The 23,226-nt window shown below is 41.9% G+C and overlaps 2 protein-coding genes across 3 annotated transcripts; one reads left to right on the forward strand and one right to left on the reverse strand.

The window, feature by feature from the left end:
• Nucleotides 1-556: 556 nt before the first annotated feature.
• pkd2 (polycystic kidney disease 2) lies at nucleotides 557-9,392 on the reverse strand. Of its 2 annotated transcripts, none has more exons than XM_079731047.1 (15): nucleotides 8,477-9,392; nucleotides 8,146-8,259; nucleotides 7,266-7,399; nucleotides 6,870-7,120; nucleotides 6,291-6,515; nucleotides 5,497-5,725; nucleotides 5,047-5,217; nucleotides 4,489-4,670; nucleotides 4,163-4,283; nucleotides 3,697-3,795; nucleotides 3,436-3,557; nucleotides 3,076-3,193; nucleotides 2,784-2,944; nucleotides 2,181-2,328; nucleotides 557-1,832 (listed from the first exon to the last, which is right to left on the reverse strand). In XM_079731047.1, the coding sequence occupies exons 1-15, from the start codon at nucleotides 8,916-8,918 to the stop codon at nucleotides 1,632-1,634; spliced, it is 2,718 nt and encodes a 905-aa protein (XP_079587173.1). In that variant the 5' UTR covers nucleotides 8,919-9,392; the 3' UTR covers nucleotides 557-1,631. The 2 variants fall into 2 exon arrangements, with proteins under 2 accessions (XP_079587173.1, XP_079587172.1); XM_079731046.1 differs by having other exon boundaries at nucleotides 2,784-2,947.
• A 2,737-nt stretch (nucleotides 9,393-12,129) lies between these two features.
• Nucleotides 12,130-21,813, forward strand: g3bp2a (G3BP stress granule assembly factor 2a). Its single transcript, XM_079730102.1, has 13 exons — nucleotides 12,130-12,315; nucleotides 14,117-14,235; nucleotides 14,337-14,418; nucleotides 14,926-15,099; nucleotides 15,655-15,745; nucleotides 15,886-15,991; nucleotides 16,229-16,406; nucleotides 16,561-16,662; nucleotides 17,107-17,209; nucleotides 17,341-17,394; nucleotides 17,833-17,961; nucleotides 18,228-18,346; nucleotides 18,760-21,813. The coding sequence occupies exons 2-13, from the start codon at nucleotides 14,141-14,143 to the stop codon at nucleotides 19,042-19,044; spliced, it is 1,518 nt and encodes a 505-aa protein (XP_079586228.1). The 5' UTR covers nucleotides 12,130-12,315; nucleotides 14,117-14,140; the 3' UTR covers nucleotides 19,045-21,813.
• The last annotated feature ends 1,413 nt before the right edge of the window (nucleotides 21,814-23,226 follow it).

Raw genomic sequence — 23,226 nt, forward strand, 5'->3', positions numbered from 1 at the left:
AAGTGTCCTTGTGGTAGGGTAGAAGTGGCAGTTAGCCAACAGTCTCTTCCAAATCTCTTGCCCCTTAGGAAACATGCCTATCTGCTGCACTTGTTTAGATCCTTTTTTATATGTGAAGAATACCTGAATTGTTCTGTTTTGTTCTTTAAATGTTTTTGCATTGTTCTCTAAATTGTTAAAGTATGTTATGTTCACAGAAAAGTCAAATTATTAGTTGTTTAAATGACATCTGCTGCAGTTTGTTAGTGAAGTTTGTTAAACTGTTTTTTTAAATCATGTAGATGTTTATACCCTTGTTCTTAAATGTGTCAAGGATTTTATTATCAGTATTAAAATTCCTTACTGCCAAGTATTCAACCACTTATAATCTAGTGGATGCCTTTCTTACATTCGGAAATGACCATCTATATGACATTTGGAATGTGGAATGCCTTCCACAACAGTAGGTAAATACAATATATAGATAACCAGACTTTTAAAGTCTAGTAGGATGCCTTCTCTTACAGTAGGGAAATTCAATCTATACAACAGAAAAACAATGAAGTGTAGCATTAGATGAATGTTATAACGCTTTAATTTGAAAAAGGAATGTATACAAATCAAGCTACAATAATAAGGCCCATTAGGCCTGCACTTACAAAATAAAAGCATGGGGTTCCCATGAACACTAGATGCACTCCAAATTGAAGTTTGTTTCAAGTTACAATATGTATCATAAACTGAAGTGGTGGATAATACAAATACAATATGATTAGATATGACAAAGTTCCACAATCTATGTTAACAATACAATAAGACACCAAAATAAGCAATTAATTAAATCCTCGCTTGATATTTGGAATGTTAAAAATGGTATACAATAAGCCATTTTATCTAATAAGTCGTAACTGCATATGAGCTTGTAGGATAGAGGACTTGATCAACTATTCAAATGTAATACACTTATTTCCCTTTATCGTTTGGTCAAATTTTACAATGGGTATACATCAATAATAAAAAAGTAAGTCAGCTTTTTTAAAATAAAGGCTGTTAAAGCAAATTAAACACTTGAAATTCGACACATAAGCTTGCAGGCAAGGGAAATTGTATAAACTGTTCTAAAACATTTGCATTTAATACTACAATGGTTATGCTTAATCATTTGGTCAAATGTTACAATGGATATACAACAATAATTAAGGCATTCAGTTTTTTTTAAATAAAAGCTGTTAAAGTAAATTAAGTAAAATGTGATATTGCATCAACTGGCCTTCCATTTTTGCATTTAATACTGAAATGGCTTCACCTTATCGTTTGGTATTTTATAACAAGTATCTTGTTTTGCTTTCCTCAAGAAAAATAATATCAAGATAATTTTTGACTATGTCCTTTGGGCGTACCTCATAATACACATCATTCACAGCTCAATATTTCACCCACTGTCAAAGTCTTTTATATGGCTCTATAAAATACACATGATTGCAACAAAAAAAAAAGGCCAAGAATAAACCTTTGATAATCCTTTGGGTGCTCCGATGAGCGTGAACAATGACGATGGTAGAGACATTTCAGGGGAAAGGAGCGAGAGAGAGGGATAGGACTCTTTGCTAAAACGCATTCCAAAACAGGTCCAAAATGGTCGCCGCAGGTCTTCAAATATGGCCGCTCCCGTTGGCGGCAGCCTCTGTGCCGTCCAGCGAGAGAGATGAGGGCGGGCGGGGCCGGGGGGTGACGGTTTGGGGGTGGCCCACCTGGGAGACGGTGTCGTTGGACTCCCATCTCTCCAGCTCCTCCCTGACCAGCCTCTCCATCTGCTCCCTGTGAACCTCCGAGTCACGGCCCATCCTCTCATCCTATTTGCCGCGAGGGGGTTAGGGGTTAAGGGGGGTTAGAGATCAGGGTTCATCTTGAAGGTTTAGAACCCAAGGCACTTCATGACATGTGTAAAGAATGTATGCATTCTGTGTAGTCTGTTTATTCTGGTGTGACCGAAGAACATGTTAAAGAGACGGGACGGATCTGAGTTTTCCCTACACTTAAAATACATAAAAAAGATAATAAACAGGTACACAAACATCATGATACAGTGGTGAACCAAATCTAAGCAAACCCACTACCAACATAATGATTTGTTCAACAAAGTGTGTGTGTGTCTGTGTGTTGAGCATGAACAGAATGCTAGTTTAGCTCCGGGCCCTCACCTCCATGACCCCGTCCAGGAGCTTCCCCAGCACATCCTTCCTCTTGGTCTTGGCCCGCTCCATGGCCTCCAGCTTCACGATCACCGCGTCGATCTTGGACACGATGCTGCCGATGGAGTGCTCCATCCTGTCCACGCGTCTCACCAGCCTGACCCCGCGGAGAGACAGTGTGTGTGTGTGTGTGTTAGTCCTCCTTGTTCTAAGTCATATTGTATGTGAGGTCCGTCATGAAGAACCAATGACAATTTGGGCAGAGTGTAACACTATTGTGTTTTCCAACAGCAAATGGTTTATCTCTTCGTAGGCTGTGGGTTACTCGTTTAGTCAATCATGTAATATTGGAGGTCCATATCTCTGACTAAATAAAGCTGAAGTTGATATTTATTGATCTGGAATGTGGTATATTTGTGGTATATACTGCACAGTGAATGGATTCAGAAACATTTAGAAAATGTGGGCATTGCCTTCATACAATTATAAATGATCTCTGAGAGCATCATTTATGTTTTCAAACTACAAGGTCAGGAGTGAGACATTTTAATTGAATATAGCTATTTCTAATCGCTACAGCATACTGCGTTTTGGTCCGTTTGAATTCCTTACACTTGAAACTCTTCATAAGCCACTCCCCCCGAGCTGCTCCCACGGCGACGAGAGCTGTGGCCGCTGTCTTCGTCGTCGTCTTCCTCCGAGTCTTCCTGGGTCCGGGGGAAGCTTCTCCCACTAGTGGGTCTCGCTAGCGAATTGGGTTCAATATCCAAGTCCTCCTAAGTGTATGGAGAACAACACACTGATCATCTGCAGGTTTACATACGTCTACCCAGTGGTTATTGATCAACCTACAACCGGCCCCTCAGGAAGGAATTCTAAGTGAAAAAAAAAGATGATCTCTCACTCTCTCTTTCTCCAAGTCGTCTCTCATTTGCTGATGCTCATGCTCCGTCAACTGCTGGTCCCCGTCATGATCATACTTGGCGAAGATCGCTTGGATCTCCGCATCCGTATGCCCCTTTCTGTGCGTGGAGGAATGAAGGAGGATACTTTAGTCGTAAAGCAGACACGATTGTCAGCAGCAACTCACATGGAATGGGTAATTTAGGAGCAGGGGAAGGGGTTTGGCCAGCTTTCTCTAGGATACCTATAGTTACACTAGGGAAATCGGGGGATCAAACCCAGTACCTTTTGGCTAGGAGTCACGTGCCCTAGCGACAACGCTATCCTGCAACCATGAACAAGTTGGTCAGGTTGTGGTCACCCTTTCAGATCCTGTCGGAGCTCATCGAAGTTCATCTTTCCTCCAGCTTGACGCAGGCTATCGGAGATGTCGTCCACAGCTGTCTTTTTCAGCCTGAGACGCATCAAGGCTTTGTTACAACCCTGGGAGGAACCAGACAGAGGGCCAGAATATGAATAGTTAATTTCGTTAGGTAAACCTGGGCTCTGGTAAGAAGACCATCACCAAAGCCCAGATTTCACACTCCCATAAAATAACCTGGAAGGGGAGGAGGGGGTTTACCTTCTTAATGAGATCAGTCATCTCCATCTCAGTCCTCTGCTGTGACATGTCTGCTTTCACCTCTGAGTATGTGTCGTTGATGATGGCCAAGAACATATTCTGGAGGGAACATAACGCAATTATAGGAAAGCTATAATCGAATAAATCGAAATAAAGGTTAATTTAAGGATTTAGCCTGTTTTTTAAGAACCCAGGATAATTGTTAGCACTGTCTCTGTTGAGATGTAAATGTATTTATTGGGCATGGACAAAAGTCTGTGAGAATGCGCAGTTGTGTGTAGTCACAGAATCAAAACTTTTGCTTCGGCATAATTGGAGAAAGCCATCCTAGCCAATTGCTACCTAGCCAACTTCTTAATCTCTGAACGTATCTACTCCTCGAGAGGTGAATTGAATGAATGATAAATGCATGTTTTTATAAAACATGAAAATGCTTTGAGACAAATATAGAACATTGTGTACCCACCATAAGGATGAAGAAGATGAAAAAGATGAAGGTGGTAAAGTAGACTGGTCCCAGGATAGGATTAGTCTCCTCTATCTCAGAGAACTCAAAGTCTCCCAGGATGATGCGGAACTGGGTAAAACTACACGGACAAACAAGACAAACATAAAAAACCTATACAGCCTTTAGACAAGAGCATATATATTACAGTGGACGCCATTTTGTGGATGCGTCTGTCCGCTTATACAATAGCCCCTAATACAATAATGTGGATGCAATCGTGACCCCTAGTAGAAGAAAAGAGAACACAGCCAAATAAGCGACAAAATCAGCGTGCTTGTACATACATGCTGTTCTTGAAAGAGCTGAAGTCGTTGACCTGGGTGCCGAACACCAGGTAGGCCAGCTGGGCGTAAGCCAGGAATATGATGAAGAACATGATGGCAAAGCCCACCAGATCTTTGGCACAGCGGGACATGGTGCTGGACAGCTGGCTCATGGTCTTGTTCACGTTGATGAACTTGAAGAGCTGAGAAAGACAAATAAGCACCGTAGTAATGAAACTCACAGACCTGCCTAGCTCCTGATGTGCAGTATGCCTCCCTAGCTTCAGAGAAGTCTGAAGACCCATCTCTTCTGAAGACCCATCTCTTCTGAAGACCCATCACTTGTTCTGAAGACCCATCTCTTCTGAAGACCCATCTCTTCTGAAGACCCATTTCTTCTGAATACCCACCTCTTCTGAAGACCCATCACTTGTTCTGAGGACCCATCCCTTCAAGGAACATTCCATCCACTGACTTGTGTAAAGCTTTGTTATAGGCTGAGAAGGACCGGAGTCTACTGTCAAATTTGATCTTCCAGTATGCCTTATCGTGTGCGGGCTTCCGAGATCTGAGGCCCACCTTGACCCAGGAGAAGAAGACGATCACAGCCGCCACGTGGTTGAACTGGACCTGGAGATCAGCCAAGGATCTGAAGCTGGGGTGAGCGTCGTGGTTCTCTATCAGGCCTCCGAGAAGGCTGTTCACCATGGACGTCCTGGTGATGTTCATTATGATAGCAACCACACTCAGCTGAAATAGAAATACAACATGAGGAAAAGTTATGAATTATGACACTGTAGTTGTTACAGGCAACGGCAAGTAAGATATGAATTACAGAACATGAGGATTATATTTGCTCTGCAGTCTGAATTATGATTCAATATCAAAAGTTGGTCTCCACTACTTTTAATAACAAAAGATTACATTGTTTTAAGTTTGTTCAACTTCTTCTTCTCAACTTCTATTGTTAATTGATGCCTTGAATACAGGAGACCTCCCTCAGATAGACGCCTCGGTGATGGTGCTCACCATGATCATAAGTACATCCATACAGTTCCACAGGTTCTTGAAGTAGTGCAGACGGTGGATGCGGATCTCGAGCACCTCCTCCACCACGTAGTACAAGATGAAGATGCAGAACGCCACCTCACAAACCCCGACAAAGTAGTCCCAGCTCGATGTATATCTGATCAGACGCACTGTTTGAAACTGCCATGAAGTGACGACCCCACCGGTGGCAGGGAATTCTACCAAAAGCCTGAACATATCACGAAGAAAGTGGATTAACGACACACAGCCTTCTTATCACACAATTACGTATTTTACCTACTACTAATATAGTAGGTCAAATAATGGTATTAACACATTTTGACTGATTTTGATTGTGCTTGATTATTTGGATAAATGGTTTACCTCTGGGTTAGGGTTATACCGGCGATACATGGCAAATTAGGTCACCTAGCATCCTAGCACATGCAACATGCGACACACGTCATTCAAAAGTGTTGTTTCTCCTCCTTGGACATCCAACCGGCACTGAGAGCCAGTGACATTTGGACAAAAGGGAGACTTTCTTTCAGCACCAGCTACCAAATCCAGGCCTACGATTGAGAGGCCTCGACCTGTTAAGATGCTAATCAATAAACACAGCGAAACGATAGTGATTATGGCTACCATGCACAGGTTAAGTTAACAACCAGTGTGCATTTGATAAGATATTTGTTTATTTTCAATCTCTATTAGGTTTTCTATTGAATAGTACACATTGAGCTGCAAATGCCCCGCCATTTTCTCCCTATGTCCTAACTGGGTCAAAATACTACCTGGCAATACAGAAGAGGTTGATGTTTCCATTGTAGACGGAGAAGTCGAGGAAGACGGCTCTTGTGCCTCGGTCCAGCCAGAGGTTGTCTTTGAGGAGAGCCAGCTGACGGGCAGACTCCTCTCTGGTGCGGGAAAGGTCTTGGTAATAACCCCCCCCTCCATACGTAGACACCTGGCCCCAGTACCCACTCCCATTCAGCCGGCCCTCATCTGTATGCATCCACCTGTGCACCCAGCGAAAAGAAGATTACCATTTAGAAAGCTGGAGTTGTTTAACACTTAGAAATAAAATATGTTACAACATTAATTAGAGGGTATTGAATTTGTAGTGAATCTGGCTTTTTGAATAGCACAGTGAAGAGAAAGTGGGTTGAAAAAGACAGGAAATGAGATGTAGCATGACACTGCGTGTCGGAATTTAACCTGGGTTGCTACATGTTAAATTGCCGGTGGATATTAAAATAGCTGTTGAGCACCAGGCTACATGTTGCTCTTTCGATCATATGTAGGATTTGAACACCGATTTTACAATTTTTTAAAAACCAACACTTTTCAAAATGTGTAAAGCTTCGACGCACGCCGTTCCATTCTTGGGCCCAAAGGGGTTGTTGTCCTCGTTGCTGGGAGTGTAGATGTTGAAGCACTCCTGCACCTCCTTTCGGAGGTCCCGGTGGACGGTGCAGGACTGGTTGTGCACCTTCACCTGTCGGAGACGAGGCACGCCGAGGAGCAGGTTCTCATAGTAGATGAGACTCTGGTTGTCTGGGAGACTCTTGTTGTTGTACCACACCTCCCAGTACATGCCATTGAGGAAAGGCCCCTCTGTGAACTGTTGGCATGAGAGTTGGAAGCATTTTGTTAGAATATACACAAATGGTATTTAGATTCATTTTGAGTGAGGGCAGGACAGTGTAGTGGTTTGAATGTTTGACTCCCAGACCAAAGGTGCTGGGAGTTGGATGGGACAGGTCTACCTTCCAGAAGTCTTCCATGGTGGACAGACTTCTAAAGGTGGCATGGTTCCCAGTAGACAGCGGTGTGTCGAGGAAGAGCTGAGACATAACTTTGGTGTAGTAGTACATGTTGGTGCTCACCATCCCATAGGTCACTGTGGAAGAGATAATCATCCATAAACACAGCGAAATGGAAGCAATGGACATGCAAATGTTCACTAAAAAATCAGTATAAAGCTACACCTAGCTTGGTTGTGGATTTGCTGATATTTTTGTATCAGCAGAAATATAAGCATATCAATATCATCAGTAGCTGTAACACCTGAATGTCGCTTCTGGATGAATTAAGTGTTATCTTATCTTCCAGAAATAGATTTAAAGATACTGTAATGTATTTGATGTATTTGTTTATTTTCTATCTGTATGGTTCTTTCTAATACTACACATTAGGTCATAAAAACCATCCAATGTTCCCCTTTCTTCCCTTGGCTAACATAAAAAAAGAAATAGGAAAAAGTCATAAGCCAGTCATTTCCTGATCCACCCTAAACCTCATGCTGGCACCGTCCGCAGGAGCCTCAAAAGACTGGAGAAACTTCACCAATAGTCTTTCAATTACACACCACTGAAAAGGTCTTTTTCAGTAAAATACTTAGCTATTGCTTCTTTTTTGCACAGTAGGCAACTTGGAGTGGTAACATGCCTGGCAAGTTCGTTTTTCAGCTTTTGAAATTCACTTTTTTTTATGGTCACCAATACAGTAGCTTGACTGTTCTTGAAACATTAGGTCATAACAGACTTCGGCTGTGGTGCCTGAATTTTTTGCCATCACTTTTTTATTGTACCAAGTAGTATGAGATATTTAGCAGGCACCATTTGCATGATATCAGTGTTTACTTACAGATGCAGGTAATGATGAGAAAGCTGAAATAGGTTAGCATTTCCCTCAGTAAGTTTCTCAGGTATCTTTCTCTGCTGCTGTCACTGTCTTCCATCAGATCTGTACCCCACAAAACTGCAACAAACAAGAAATTTTAACCAAACAATGGTAATTGTTTGGTTTATAATAATAAGCAAACCAAATGTAGCATTGATAATTGGGATATATTATTAATAATAATAATAATAATGCACTATTATTATAATTAACATGTTTTAAATAGAAATGTGATGTTGTTCTTTATATCAGTTGGTAGGTTAGCCAAAGTGAATCCAAGAGGTAGCCTACTCACTTCTGATTTTCTGGAGTATCTGTTTCATACAGCTCCGGTGTTCGTGCTTGTCTTTCCGCTGGGTATCCGCTGTGGAAGAGGGGTACAGTCCACCGCGCTGGTTGTGGCCGCTGCCCCCGACCCCGGTGAAGCTACCTACGCCGCTGCTACAACTACTGCTCGAGGCTGTAGAAACCGATCTCCTGCCCGGACTCGCTGGCGGCCAGTTAGCCTCCATGATCTCCTCTTCGGGTTCGAATCCCGGGTTATCCCGACTCCAGGCTTGCCGCGAAGGCGGAGACGGCGCACCAATGATTCCTCCCAAGCCCAAGTCCTGATGCTGGATACTCTCCATCTCGATCTCCAACTTTGAGTCCAATCTGTGCGGCGCGGAGCCGCTAGGTGTGCCCTCGCTGTTCCTGCCAGTTTGAGATTGTTGTGATCTTACTCGAGTCGACGCCATGGATAAGTGTCCTTATAGGGCACCGACCAACCTCAAAAATAAAATGGCTTTAATCCCGACGACTGTCTAGCCTATAGTTAAAGTACATTTCTCGCATTATGAAGGAAACACATCCAGAAAACCGTCCAAACTTTCTGAGAACGACGTCCAAAATATAAATGTTGACGAATACGATTATTTCGGAGATGCTAAAGGCTACATTGTTGCCAACAATAACCTACTCACAAAACGAATTCAAACAAATCCATAGTTCAAAGAAGAAAGTAAAAAATAGTGTCCAAGACCTGGTCCCAGAGAGTTTGGTATAACTTGACGTCGGGCTATAAACTAAAAGTCTGCAGAAGCAAAACGCGCCATCCTAATTTGCCCTGGTTCTTCAGTCCCGTTACATTATAAAGTGTCGCGGCTGGGGAAATGTCTTGTTTATGTAATGGAAGTAAAACGCGTTCCTCGTCTGGAGCCAGCCATCTTGTTCCTGGCTGTTCCTACCAGAAAACCCAGATTCTGATTTGCTGAGGAATCCGGTTACATTAGAGGTCATGGCGTCACAGATCTCAACATAGGACATTGGAACAAGCAAAACTTTAATAAACCTTTGACTTATATAGGCCTATAAGGTCTTAATTACGCGGGTTCTATGAAGATTCACTTAATAAAGTTCGGTGTGGGCTTTCAATACAATTCCTAATTTATTTAATTTATGAAAGACAAACCATGTTTTTGTATTTATTTCCTTAAATCTTCCTAAAAAGTATATAACCCTAAGGATTTTTGTACAAAGCATTTTATTTTAAGTTAAAAAAAATGTTGCAACGAACAATTGCCTAAGAATTATATTTATATTTAAGGATACGTGGGTTTGTAATTACATAACCACATCTGTTTGATTATTCGGCTGCCATAGCAACAAGTGAATAGCCCGGCATGATGCGCGGGTGTCTGCCTCTGGTGTCTGGCCCACGGATGCGATGTGTTATGTGTCTGACATTAGAAAACAAAACAAAAAGGCTATAATGCTATCTTATAATATTAAGATAATATCTAATAAAACGTTTATTATGATTGTTATTAATCATTATCTCTAGTTCTTATTATGGCTATGTAAATGTTTTATTAACATACTAGTCTACATTCGTTTTTTTATGAAAAGTAGAGAAAGCTCTGGAGTTGGTCGATTTTTATGTTATGAGAAAATCATTTGACTGCTCAATGGAGCTGTGCTCGATAGACAACGAAACAAGAAGCGCATTGGGTATTTATAGGCTATTAAAATACCCAATATATTTTAAATACCCAATCTGCATTGCCATTTAGTGGCAATGCAGAACAAGGAAGTTTTTCGTAACGTTTTGTGCTGTATCATTCAGTCAAAAGCTCGACTGAAACAAAGCCCCAACAAATTTGTTTTCAAACCGTATCGTTTACACACTGAACAGTCCCTCCAGAAAAACGCGATTATGCGATCGCACAATTCAATGAATAATCAACCAAAGTCCGCATATTCATGTGTGGGCCGCATTTTTTCAAATATGCCGCACTTTCACCGCATAAATTGCCGATTTGCGGGGCTTGCATGAATTCATAATCCCCGCATTTTCGTCGCAAAAAAGTCACATATATCTTAGCAGAAAGTTGAAAAATGTTGCGTTTACTTCACACAAGAACAGCCATTTCCCCCTGTTGCCATGGGAACGTTATGACGTGACGTAATTACGCGACGTGAATGTCTTCGAAAAGCTGCATTTTTCGCAAGTTCCCGCATTTCTTTCGCAAGTTCCCGCAATTTTTGCAAGTTCCCTCAATTTCATCGCATAAAATTGCATAAATATGCCGCATATTTCATCGCATTTTTTAAGAAAACGTGCCGCATAATCAAGGATTTTTGGCCGCAACAATCACAAAAAAACGCCGCATTTTTCTGGAGGGACTGACTGAACAATCAAAACAGTGTACCTAAAGCGATTTTCAAGAGTTAGTCTGGTGAAACTGTACTTCTATGCTATAATAATTCTGTTTAATTTTCTGTGCCTTAAAATGCTTCATGTCACAAACATAAAGTAATGTTTATAATAAGTTTCAGGAATCAATAAACTGGAATTTGAGTTCTATATTTCATATAAAAGTTGCAACTGTCAAGGCATTTAGAATCTGGAACTATTCACGACATTCGTGAGCGAGGGTTGGAAGGGTCCTGAGCACTGCAAAAGAGAACCGGTCTAACAAGTGGAAACTCCAAGTTGCCAATGCCAATAATTCAATACGTACGTCCCAAATGATCTATAATGACTATTTCCCTTGACCAGTTCCCAAAATTCTGGACATTGAATAAACTATTATTATGAAAAATGCACATACACACATCAGATAGGCCTAGGTTATGAGCAGGAGCTGGCTAATAAAAATTAAAAGGGCAGTTGGATTATATGTCAAAATATGTATTGAAATGAAGCAAGAACATGCATTAGGACTATGTGAGATAATTCATCGATAATGATCCAAATGACATTATATTGTAAGCAGGTACTAGGCCAAGCCTTCTTTCAATAAATGTTTCAATATAAATTCACTATAGTGGGTGTAACCTTGGCCAGAATATGTGTTGAATCCAATCAATTTCAGGGCACACCAGTTGCCTCAAGCTGGTCTCACTGGTTGGAAACCACTACACTGAAATAGTTCTCCCTTATTTTTAAAATATTTGCTAAATGTTGGTTCTTTAGGAAGACCTTTGAGAAGATCCTGCCAATAAACATTTAATCCCCATGACATCGACATATTGCTGTCCCTTTCAACTGTTACTGAAATAAATACAGCTGTAGGAAGGATAATACAAATATTTGAATAGTTATCATACTATACATCCGGGCATATGTAATTTATTCATTATGTCCAAAAAAATAACATGGATATTAATCAAACATACTTTGCCGATAAGTGTGAGCCTATGTCTATTATATTTGCCCCTACCCCCTACCCAAGACAAAAAGCCATGAATAAATTAAAAACCGGAAAAATGAATTTGGATAAATAAATCATATTTTGTATATAAATCATATCAGTGTGACGTTATTTCTTAGTGTGAGTCGCTAAACCGTGCGTGCGACGCGCGGGAAAATATTAACGTCATCTTAAATGTTGTCTAGTGTAAACAGTCCATTGGCTAAACCGGTGTGACGGGGCTTCCCTGCCCCAGATTGCAGGGGTAAAACAATAAATTGGACCTATGACTTTAAATCTGAAATCTTTGATAGAGTAAAGATCAGAGTCTTACTGGTGTGGGGAATAACAAAACCATCATCTGGGATACTCTGTGTTTCAGGACAGTTGGTGACGATTACGTTGGTAATTCGTACATATTTTTCATAAATTCTGTCTACTAGGATAGGTCTTTCAGAAGGTAAGTTTCACTCTTGATATTGATAGTAAAGATGTCAAGCTAAATAGCTTATAGGCTAGTGCTTTGTCTGCTATATAACTCAAAGGGGTAATGGACAGTCGATACGTTTACTTTTTTTGCGTAGTTGTATCCCTTCGCTTGCCCACCAGTCACAGAAACATAGGGACGGGCAGACCATTTACATTGAAATACTCTTGGTTTCCTTATGGGTTCCTTTGTTTCTTTTGAATTAGCTTCATTTGCTTACTTGATGATACAAGATAACGCTAGGTTTGGCTGGTACGAAGATTTGTCACTTTAAGATATTGGTATTGGGCATTGCATCCGAATCATTAAACGTGTATAACTTAATACTAGCTAACTAGTTGAAACGCATGTTTATCGCCTCGTTGCATCAAAAATATCTCATGATTAACGTTAGCTAGCTCCACATTTGCTAATGGTGGCCTGTTGTTGGCTCCAGGTAGTAGATACTTTCCATATCCAACACATTTGACGAAAGGGAGACCCGTGTTATGTTATGGTTTAAGCGACAGTTTTCCTTGGGGACAAAATCGTGATGTTGGTCTATAATCAGCTGTCCGTGTGAATGAAAAAGAACGACGCCATAAGTTAGCTGGAGCTAACTAGCGCTAGTAGCATGTACAATCTTCCAGGGCTGAGAGGGTCATACATTGTAGCGTTATCCCGGGCTACTGAACGCAATTTCCGGTTCAAGTAACTAAGTTACCAGTCCCAAGATGAACGTTACAAATTATAAGAACATGGCAAGAATAGTAAAAAATGAAAAGGACATGGAGAATACATTTGGAGTTCTGTTATGATGTAATTCGGGAAGAAACGCGGAACATGTAACGAAAACGGAAATTGGAAGTCTCGGCCTCCCTTGCAGCTAATCCCATGTAACAGTGTCCCGCCCTCTCTCTCTAAAACGCTTATTTGGTGCAACCCTTTCCAGGCGTTCCGTCGTGAGATGAGAACGCCCGTGAACGAGGTTACAATCTGCCGGTTTGTTTAGCTCACTGTCAACATTGCTAGCTTTCCTTGCAATTCCGGGTTTGTGTCAGCATTGCGATGGTCTGTTAATAACAACAACATGCCTAGCCTGAAATCATAATATGAAGTTGGTCTTAGTTTTTTACAAGTCGGCATCCATGTATGTACTAGATGTCCCTAGCAAGCATTTGCAAGCAAGGACTAATGTTGTGATTAGCCAAGGAGGCCCAACGCAATTTCCATCACTAGACAATAAGCCACTTCAATTCGCACCAGTGTTTCAAGGGGACACCGTGTTTTGTGTATATTGTGTTTCCCCCAAGATTTTTAGCGCGCCTGTGGTCTAAGTACTTAGACTTACATTTAATCTGACAAAGTCTGTAGTATCCGGCCTACTTTACTCATTGTACTAGTGGCCAAATCCGATGGCGCAGTTGAACGTGTATTCTTTGCAAGCTAGCTATCCGGGAAGCCAGGTGTCTTATTCATTGCTGATTTGAACTGGGGATGAGACAAAGAAGGGTACACAATGTTGGGCAAATTGCCCAAAAAGGTTGTATTCCAGGTTATATTCCTCATGCCAATGAACGACCTTGGATGACAGTAATTCGCGTTTGACTATGAGGACAAAAGTAATTGTTATGACATGGTATTATTGCCTTCTGAAACTAGGGAAATTAATGCAGTTCTTGCAAGCCACCCCAAATGTCTGACATGAAGCTTTTTTTAAACCATTTTCAAATGTTATTTTCTTGGTTTCTAAACTGCATGATAATAACTCCTTGGTAAATGTTCTAACTTTCAGAACATAATATTGTTTACCAAAGAAATGGTGATGGAGAAGCCAAGTCCCCTGCTTGTAGGGCGGGAGTTTGTGAGGCAGTATTACACACTCTTAAACAAGGCACCAGACTTCCTTCACAGGTAAACATCCATACATACTGCAATCATTTAATCACAACGGAATCCAAGCCGTTGAGCTGTTTGTGTAAATAGTGCTGACTGAAATAAAAACATTGTTTCAGGTTCTATGGCAGAAATTCTTCTTATGTTCACGGTGGACTCGACCCAAACGGAAAGCTTGCGGAGGCTGTGTACGGGCAGGCGGTATGTGACTTTCGTTTTCTCTTGGAATAGTAACGAGTTAGAACCCTGATTCATGACCAGAAGAATGTACTTGTCACATGCTCATACATGGGCAGTAAATGTGGCAAACTCCATATGCTATCATAAGATCCTATAAAATAAGCAGTAGAGTTCTGAGCCTTCACTTCTGCTTTCTTTAGCATGGCCGAGATCGGTTCACTGAGGTTGTGTCGGAAAAGGGGAAGTTGGTTTATTTTTTTCACATGCATTTCGCATACCCTTTTTTTCGGCTTCTATATTTTTGAGGTCTATGAAAATCATCAATCTAAAGATGAAAATTGTAACAACAATAGCAAACAATATGGATATTACAAAACCCATGGCCCCAATCCAAGCCATCGGCATGCATCATTTCCCCTTTGCTTATTCTAAACACTTGACCTGAGCTCACCTCACTTGTGAGGAACCACCATAACATGTGGGTGCACCTCAGCTCCTTTATGAGCTCCTATTTTCTTTCCCTGCCAGGAGATCCACAAGAAGGTTATGTCGCTGCAGTTCAGCGAGTGCCACACAAAGATCCGACACGTGGACGCACACGCAACCATGACTGACGGCGTCGTGGTGCAGGTTCTGGGGGAGTTGTCCAACAACGGCCAACCTATGAGGAAGTTCATGCAGACGTTTGTGCTCGCGCCAGAAGTGAGTTTTCGCTATTCCTTGGTAAGGTTAGGGCACGTTTAGCCAAATGCAAGAAAAGAGCGGGACTTGGAAATGTAAAGGACTTCCAAATATAGTTTTATTTAGACATTGCCCACATTTCCTCCCCGGCAGCCTACTGCTTTGAAGAAGGACGTATATGATACAAATATGTCGCACAAAGTGCAATACAAATGGCTTTACAGACTGAGGACTAGTTTCACAGTGCACACTCTACTCTCCTGGTTGTGTTTTCCTCCTCCACTGCAGATATGCCTCGGGCTACCAGAGCTCTTGAAATATTTGCTATTTATTAATAAATTGTTTGCTGCTGTTCTTGGGAAAACACATTTTTAGAAACATCCATTTGTTACTAACCAGGTTTGGGGGAAAATCCTAGCCGGAAAACACTGGCATTAATATTTGGTTACTGGATGTCAACACATACACACCTCTCTACCTACACAGATAGTTTTGGCTATGATACGCTATGCTATATATGGAATGCATGGGTAACGTTGGTTATGTATTCATGTTTGTTGTTTTCTTTCTCAACAGGGTTCTGTGCCAAACAAATTCTATGTCCACAACGACATCTTCCGTTATGAGGATGAGGTTTTCGGCGATTCTGAAGCGGAGCTGGATGAGGGTACGGGCAGATACACTTGTCAATGTCCTTAGACCTTATAATGTTTAGCATGGGCATTAATACCTAGTGTCAAAACAGAGGAACACCACTGTAGTATTGTTGGCTGCTGCAGTAGTGTAACTGGATTTCCCCTATTGCAGAATCTGAGGAGGAAGTTGAGGAGGAGCCAGAGGAGATCCAGGCCTCCCCCGAGCCACTTCAAGACAGCCCCAGCAGCACCAGCTACTACGAAGCTCATCCTGTAACGTAGGTCCACATGGATGGCTAGATGCTATGTTAATAGTACACGCAGCGAGAGGCTTCAAAATGTGATTTTTAGCTTATTTATTGCCCCTCTTTTGTTAATCCTTATCGCCTAATTTAAATTCAGGAATTAATGTGTATATTTTGAAAAGAAAATAGGCAGTGCAGATTAACGCTGCAGTCACTAGATTTTCCCTGATCTCCGCTCCCATGTTTTAAATCTATCGTTTGTTTCTTCAGTAATGGTGTGGAGGAACCAATGGAGGAGCCTGCGCCAGAACAGGAGCCTGAGCCCGAGCCAGAGCCCAAGCCGGAGGAGGTGAAGCAGGAAGAAGAGAAGGTTCTGGAGGAGATGGAGGAGAAGGCCCCTTCACCTGCACCCGCCGACTCCCCAGCCAACACCCAGGAACCTCCCAAGGTAAGAGGGCCTCGTCCTGCCTGGGTGCTCTTCTGCATGGTTACAGTTGCCATGACAATGTGCTATCTTCCAACTGTCAACCTATAAGCCAACTGTCTTTTTGAACTGGCTGTCTGTGTACTGATGGTTTGTGTTTTTTGTGCCCCGCTAACAGACGTTTTCCTGGGCTTCAGTGACCAGTAAAAACCTGCCCCCTAGTGGCACAGGTCCCTCCTCTGGTATCCCCCCTCACGTCGTCAAAGTCCCCAGCTCACAGGTAACCATCGCTACCAACGGAAACTCTGGAAGTGTACAGAAAATATATTGTGTTTGCTTTTTAATTAGCTTTAAAGTTCTTAGGTGATACGATGGAAGGTTGAGGTACCATATTGAAGGCTAAATTCACAGTGTGATGTCTTAATGTCATGACTTTCTGTTTAAGTTTTCTACTCGCTTCCAAATAATCGCCTGGTGTCCATAAGAAAAGACATGACTACCTAACTTATTTAAAACACACTGATCTTTTTCATTCTATGTGCCAATGATTTCCAGCATTTACATAAAGACATTTTATATAAAGCTCCCAGTCTGGCATTGTGTAGCTCAGGATAACCAGATTAGCTAGTTGTATTCTAAAACGGCTTAGTGTACTTGTTTTGAGACTTATGTTTGAGTTGTAGAACAGTTTGTGATGTATGCTATCGTTCCCTCCCCCCCACAGCCCAGAGTGGAGGTCAAGCCAGAGACCCAGGCGGCCCCCCTTCGACCCCGAGACCAGCGCACACGAGAAAGACCCGCCTTTGCCCCACGAGGACCCAGGCCTGGTAGGTGCTGAACTCTTATCAACAAACGGGTCACGAAACCTTCGTCAGAAGTCTCCTCCATATCTTCTTCACACAAACCTCCTCATGCTTCTTATGGGTGTTCACCATTTCCACCTTTCTGTGATTGGTAGATGGTGTGGCAGAGACACAAACGGGGAAACCGCACTTGAGTTTTGTCAGCAAAGGTAAAATCTATCCCCGTTTACTCAGGGTATAACTGCACTGGTGTTTTTAGGTTGAAAATGTGTGGCTAGAGCTTGTCATGTTGTTATTGTTGTTGTTTTGAGGACCAGTCACAGAGGAAGTGTTTGCAGGCTGTAGAATGCAAAGCCACACAGGAAAAAAGAAATTGTTGAAGCCCAGCAAAAAGCATGGCTTTTTAACTGTTGCAAAACAGCCATATAATATCTATGACGAATCTAAAATTACCGTGACTTCCTTTTCCTCGAGTTGTCGTGGTACTCAAGGCAAAAGCAGCAAGTAAAACAATTTGTTTCCATTGATGGCAATGACAAAATGGCAGTTGTTAACAGGCGTTCTGTGTGATTGGGGCCTAAAGGATTACTAGGTCCGAAGCTGATCCATGTTTTGTGCTGTGTACGGTGATGTCGTTGACCTTGCAGGCAGGGGGGATTCAGAGAGCAGTGAGATGGACACCAGGCGGATGGTCCGCTTCCCAGACAGCCATCAGCTGTTTGTGGGCAACCTTCCCCACGACATTGACGAGAGCGAACTCAAGGATTTCTTCATGAGTATGTTTCTCACAAAATAACCCTTATCTAAACAATACATACTCGGGTGTCCTCAATGTCCGAAGTCTAACCTCCTTGGCATAAACCCAGATGCCCTTGCCCCCTATTTTGTCCTTAATGAAATTTATCTTAATTCTCCAAGTAATCTACTTTGGATGACTTTCTTTATGATGCATGACTAAATAATGGTAAACAATGTTCCACGGTATTTTTATTTTTACATGTTATTTGACATAAAATGAGGTTTCTTCCCCCCCCCCCCCCAGCTTATGGGAATGTTGTTGAGCTCAGGATCAACACGAAGGGAGTTGGAGGAAAGCTGCCCAACTTTGGATTTGTAGTCTTCGATGATTCCGAACCTGTGCAGAGAATTCTGGGAGCCAAGGTAGTTGGGGCATGTCCAGACAATTCCTCATCCACTTTTATTCACTTTGGTAGCTTGGTCATGTTCAAATGGAGGAGTCGTATTGCAAAACCATGAATTAACCTTTATGTATTTATATTGGTGTGGGGCACATAATCACCAGCTGATGTCGGTAGTGCAAATTACTTGACACGTACCATTCTGGAGGATGTTTCCTGTACATGTGATGGTTAAATAGCCTAAAATCAGACTTTTGCTTGTGAAACATTGAAATCCAATAGATTTTAAGACTGGGTCCATGACCCATTTAAACCAGGAGACAAGCCAGTGAATTAGGTAGATTTGGAGTGTTTCTGGGCCGGGGGCCAAAGCTCTATCCATTGGTGTTCCGCCCAATGGGCATTGACGGATGGTGTCATTTCCTCCTCCTGCAGCCAATCATGTTCCGCGGAGAGGTGCGTTTGAACGTGGAGGAGAAGAAGACGCGGGCGGTGCGGGAGAGGGAGACCCGCACGGGGGATGACCGACGGGATATGAGGCGCAGCGAGCGCGGCGGAGGCCCCGGAGGGCCGCGAGGCATGGTGGGGGGCGGCGTGATGCGTGACCGCGACGGAAGGGGCCCGCCGCCCAGAGGTGGCATGGCCCCCAAGCCCGGCACGGGATCTGGAAGAGGGGCCGGGGGTCCAGGCGAGGGCCGCTTCACCACCCAGCGTCGCTAGGAAAGCACCACCTGCAATTTGGACGTAGTACCACATTCTTCATCAACTGTTCGTTAACGAAAAGTCCACATGTATAAACATGTATATTTGTTTTGGAGTTTTTTTTTTTTTCTTTTGGCTTTGGAATGTGACACAGCCTGTGAACAGTTTCTTCTTCTTTTTTTTGTGAAACAGACCAAACAAAAAAAACAAATGCTTACGATTTATTTTGCTTACTTGCTGTGAGCTGAGCATCCTTCTCTGGTATCTCAAGAATTCACAAACGTTAATTTGTAAAAATTCGTGAAAAAAGGCAAACCAACCAGGAATAATCTGCCACTTTAGGAGGGACTGATAAGACTTTTACGTACGATAATCCAGCCCATCATTTGGATAAGAGATTATAAGCCTTAATTTACTGGGGCGCTACTTCACGAAATCCCTCTGTTGCACATTTTATAAAGTTCTCTACCCATTATTGTCGGAGAGAAAAAATTTTGTTTGACGTGCAGTTTGAGCTGGGAAGGGAGTTTTGTCTTTTTAATATTTTATTTTTTCCCCTTTTTAAACGAACACTGCTTCAAAATTGCATTATTGCACTCAATATGCACTAATGGGTACTTTTTTGTCCGATTTACATTGATATCCATGCCTGGAACGCAGCTGAAGACGTCTTTTGATTTTTTTTTTTTTTGTCTCGAAACGACACAACTTTTAAAGGACAGGTCTCCGTCGTGGCCTGTGTTCTCGTGACCAGTGTACTTTACACACCTTCAACCCAGAACTATGCCTCACCTTCCACTGGAGGAGAAAAAAAGCCTGCTACAGATTATATTTTTCTCATTTATAAAATTGAATAAAATGCCTAAAAATCCTGGACTTTTCACCAAATGATATGGGGGGTGGGGAGGGTCACTGAGGGACGAGTGTGAGGGAGGAGTGGAATACAAAGATGGAACAATAGACAAGCTGCCCAAATGATGGTGGTTCTCTCCAATTTTGTTCTTTTGGTTTTAAGCGTTCGCTTTTCTTCATGTTTTTTCGATCAGTTATACGGCAGCGAAAACTTGCAAGGGCATGAACTGCCTCCTCCCCTCCCTACTTCCGTTTCACATGCAGAAATACATAATAAATGTACAGCAAAAAATATATAATTTACTGTTTTTCATTTTATCTGTTTTCAGTTCTCTTTCAACTTGTTAGACGCATGACGGTGCCTTCTAGTTCATACTTTAATTTTTCGATGGTCATTTCCGGTCTTGCTTCGAGGACCAGGGGGTTTCCCTCCCTCGAGGCGAGGGGCTGCGTAGTTCAAACTATCGCCTGTTGGGAACACTCTTGCAGTATTCATTCAAAATTTAAGTTCCTTGGTTCTGTTTACTCTCTAGGTGCTCATTTCATTGTTTTCCTACTATTGTACTACCTAAGGTAATCTGCTGTGAGTTTTGTACATGTGTTTATACTGTTGTCTGCCCTGGGTTTGAAGGCATTAGGTACCTCGAGTTTGCTTTTTGAACATGGTTCAGATGGAGTTTTTAAAGAGCTTTGGTTTGGATCTAGGAAACAAAGGTACATTAATAACGACGGACAATGCTCACTTTTTCACTTTGCTCCATTCCCTTTCCAGCCTGTGCTAAAAAAAAAAAAAGGATTTGTACTGTTAACTGAAAGACATGCTATTAAATGGCGTTCATAGTCACTTTTCAGTCATTTGGCCATACTCAAGATGGCCAGAGCCCCTCTCAGTTCTACGTATCTGCAGCTAATACAGGCATATCATGATCTCTGCCCTTATCTAGTTTTTCATGAAGTGTTTGTAACGTCTTGTGTCTTACAGGCTGCCCACAGAACGTCCCTTTCTCTCGCTGTGGAACCCTTGTGCCCGATCAGTGGATTTCATTTATTTTGTGTCTCGATTCCGATGTAGAACAATAACAAATCCTCTACAGTCTAGTCCCAGTCCTGTTCCCTTGTTTGTGTTTACAACACGTTGGCAATTCTTCGGCTTGGAAGGAAAAAATGAACAAGAGTTTTCTTATTTGTTGGTCTGCATTGAAACAGGAAATTACATCCGTGTAGCATCTTCATGGTGTCTTCAGAAGCTCTTCTATGGATGTATGCACTCTGGTCAGTATTCAAACCATTCAGGATTTTTTCACACAAGTCGCTGCATCAGGCATGCATATGAAGGTCTATTGGATTGGGCTTTTTTTAGCTGAAGATGCATTACTTTATAGGCACATAGGCAATAATTCACCAGTATACTAAATTTCTACACCCAACATCAGAAAAGGTTTTATTGCTGAATTGCAGAACATGTACTTGTTGCTTTTAGTTTCTCACTGGCTTCCATGTCTCCTTAATATCGAGTCATATCTCCACACAACCTAACTGAGGAGGGAGAAACATCATGCGTTTTTTTTTATTAATAAATAAGTGAGTGCTCCTTAAATAATGCCATGCATCTTTACCCATGTTTAATTTTTGGTGGCTTACAATTTGAGATTCCCTCGCCCACCAATTGAAATACTGTAAACTTATCCCCCCCCCCCCCCTCCCTTGTGATTAAATGCAGTAGAACAGATATTTATATCCTTTTATTTTGTAAATGGAAGTACAGTTAAGTTATTGACTTAAGCAGGTGTGCTGAACAGTTGGCTGCCGTCCTTACCTTATACTCGTTGATCATAGATAAACTGTTGCAGGTGGAGACTGTGTTTTGTTTCTAGGTCGTTTTTCCTCCATTTTGAATGTGTTGGACTTAACATACAATAAACTACTGATGTTGTATCAGCACCACTTAACATATTTGTCATGATTTTCAGGCCGGCCCAATGTTCTTCCAGCAGCTTTAGGTTGTGTTGCTATGCAGTGTGTTAGCTTGGTTGCATGGTTGGAACCACATGCGTGTTTTTATTCCATAGCAATACGAGTTTGTCTACCATTAAATGACAAAGACCCTGTTTGGTACGAACCCCCCCCCCCCCCTCCCCCATGTGTAACTGTTATTTTTAATTTTTTTTTTACTGCTGAGACAACTTGAAGGTGTCATTTATATACTTTACAAATATTCTAATTTTGGACAGTTAACACTACACAATTATAATTTCTATCTAGTGTGTTTCCACAGTCAGAAGGGAATCATTCATATATATGGTATACAGGGCAGGGAGTCGTGGCCCCCAGGCCCTTTATTTCCTAAGTACCGTAGGTGTATGAACCACGTAAGACAGGAAAGTGAAATGTCAATCACAAAGCACGCCTCTTCTGCTGAAATGTGGTGTCAGGATAGTCAAGTGGATGGGGGTTTGAATGCCAGCTGATAGGGTTTGATTCCCGAATGTGCTTGGTCTACCTGTAGGTATACCCTCAGCATGATGCATAACCATCCCCATACCTTCTCCATAATTATATATATATGAATGAACTTAGCCCTTGTGTAACAGCTTCTGTAGAAATGACTAAATTACCATATTTATTATGTGTATGTTCCTGGTGTTTAGTGGGTTGGAAAAGAACCAGCGTGGTCCACAAAAGAAAGGGATACCCAGTGACAGAAATGACTATTGGGTGAATTCCGTTGACCAATCAGAGGATCATAAGTGATAGTCCATAATGAGGGTATTCCATTGACCTATCAGAGGATCAGCAGTTATAGACCATACTGAGGTTATTCTGTTGACAGAGCAGAGGATCATCAGTGAAAGAACAAATTGAGGGTGTTCTCTCTCCAGGTGCTATGTCAGTGATGCAGCATGCAGGATCTCTGGTCTCAGGCCCACAGACCCGACAGACAGCATTTCTACATGTTTGGTATTCAAGCCAACATTGTTCAAGATGGATGCCTCCTTGAAAGTAAGTACCTGTCTGACACAATGTCAATATTCACAATCTATTACTTCTTCTCATTTAAAATTGTATTAAATATAGAACACTTCATATCTCTAACGGATGATTATGTTTTATGATTTGATGCATTATAAGGTACTTGTGAAAGTGCTCTTATCTGAACTGCATGAATGTCGACACGTAAGCCAAAGTCAATTAATGGTTTGTGTCATATCAGATAACTGTATAATGTCCCTCAGTGAATTTAATCGCCATGTTATGAAATGTACACCACCAGTCAACAGTCAGTTAGGTTTTGTTTTCGTTTTGTGTGTGTGTGTGTTTCTGGGTTTTAGTGGTGTGTGTGTTGATTAT

Source organism: Pollachius pollachius, assembly GCF_949987615.1.
Source record: "Pollachius pollachius genome assembly, chromosome: 2".
Classification (NCBI taxonomy): domain Eukaryota; kingdom Metazoa; phylum Chordata; class Actinopteri; order Gadiformes; family Gadidae; genus Pollachius; species Pollachius pollachius.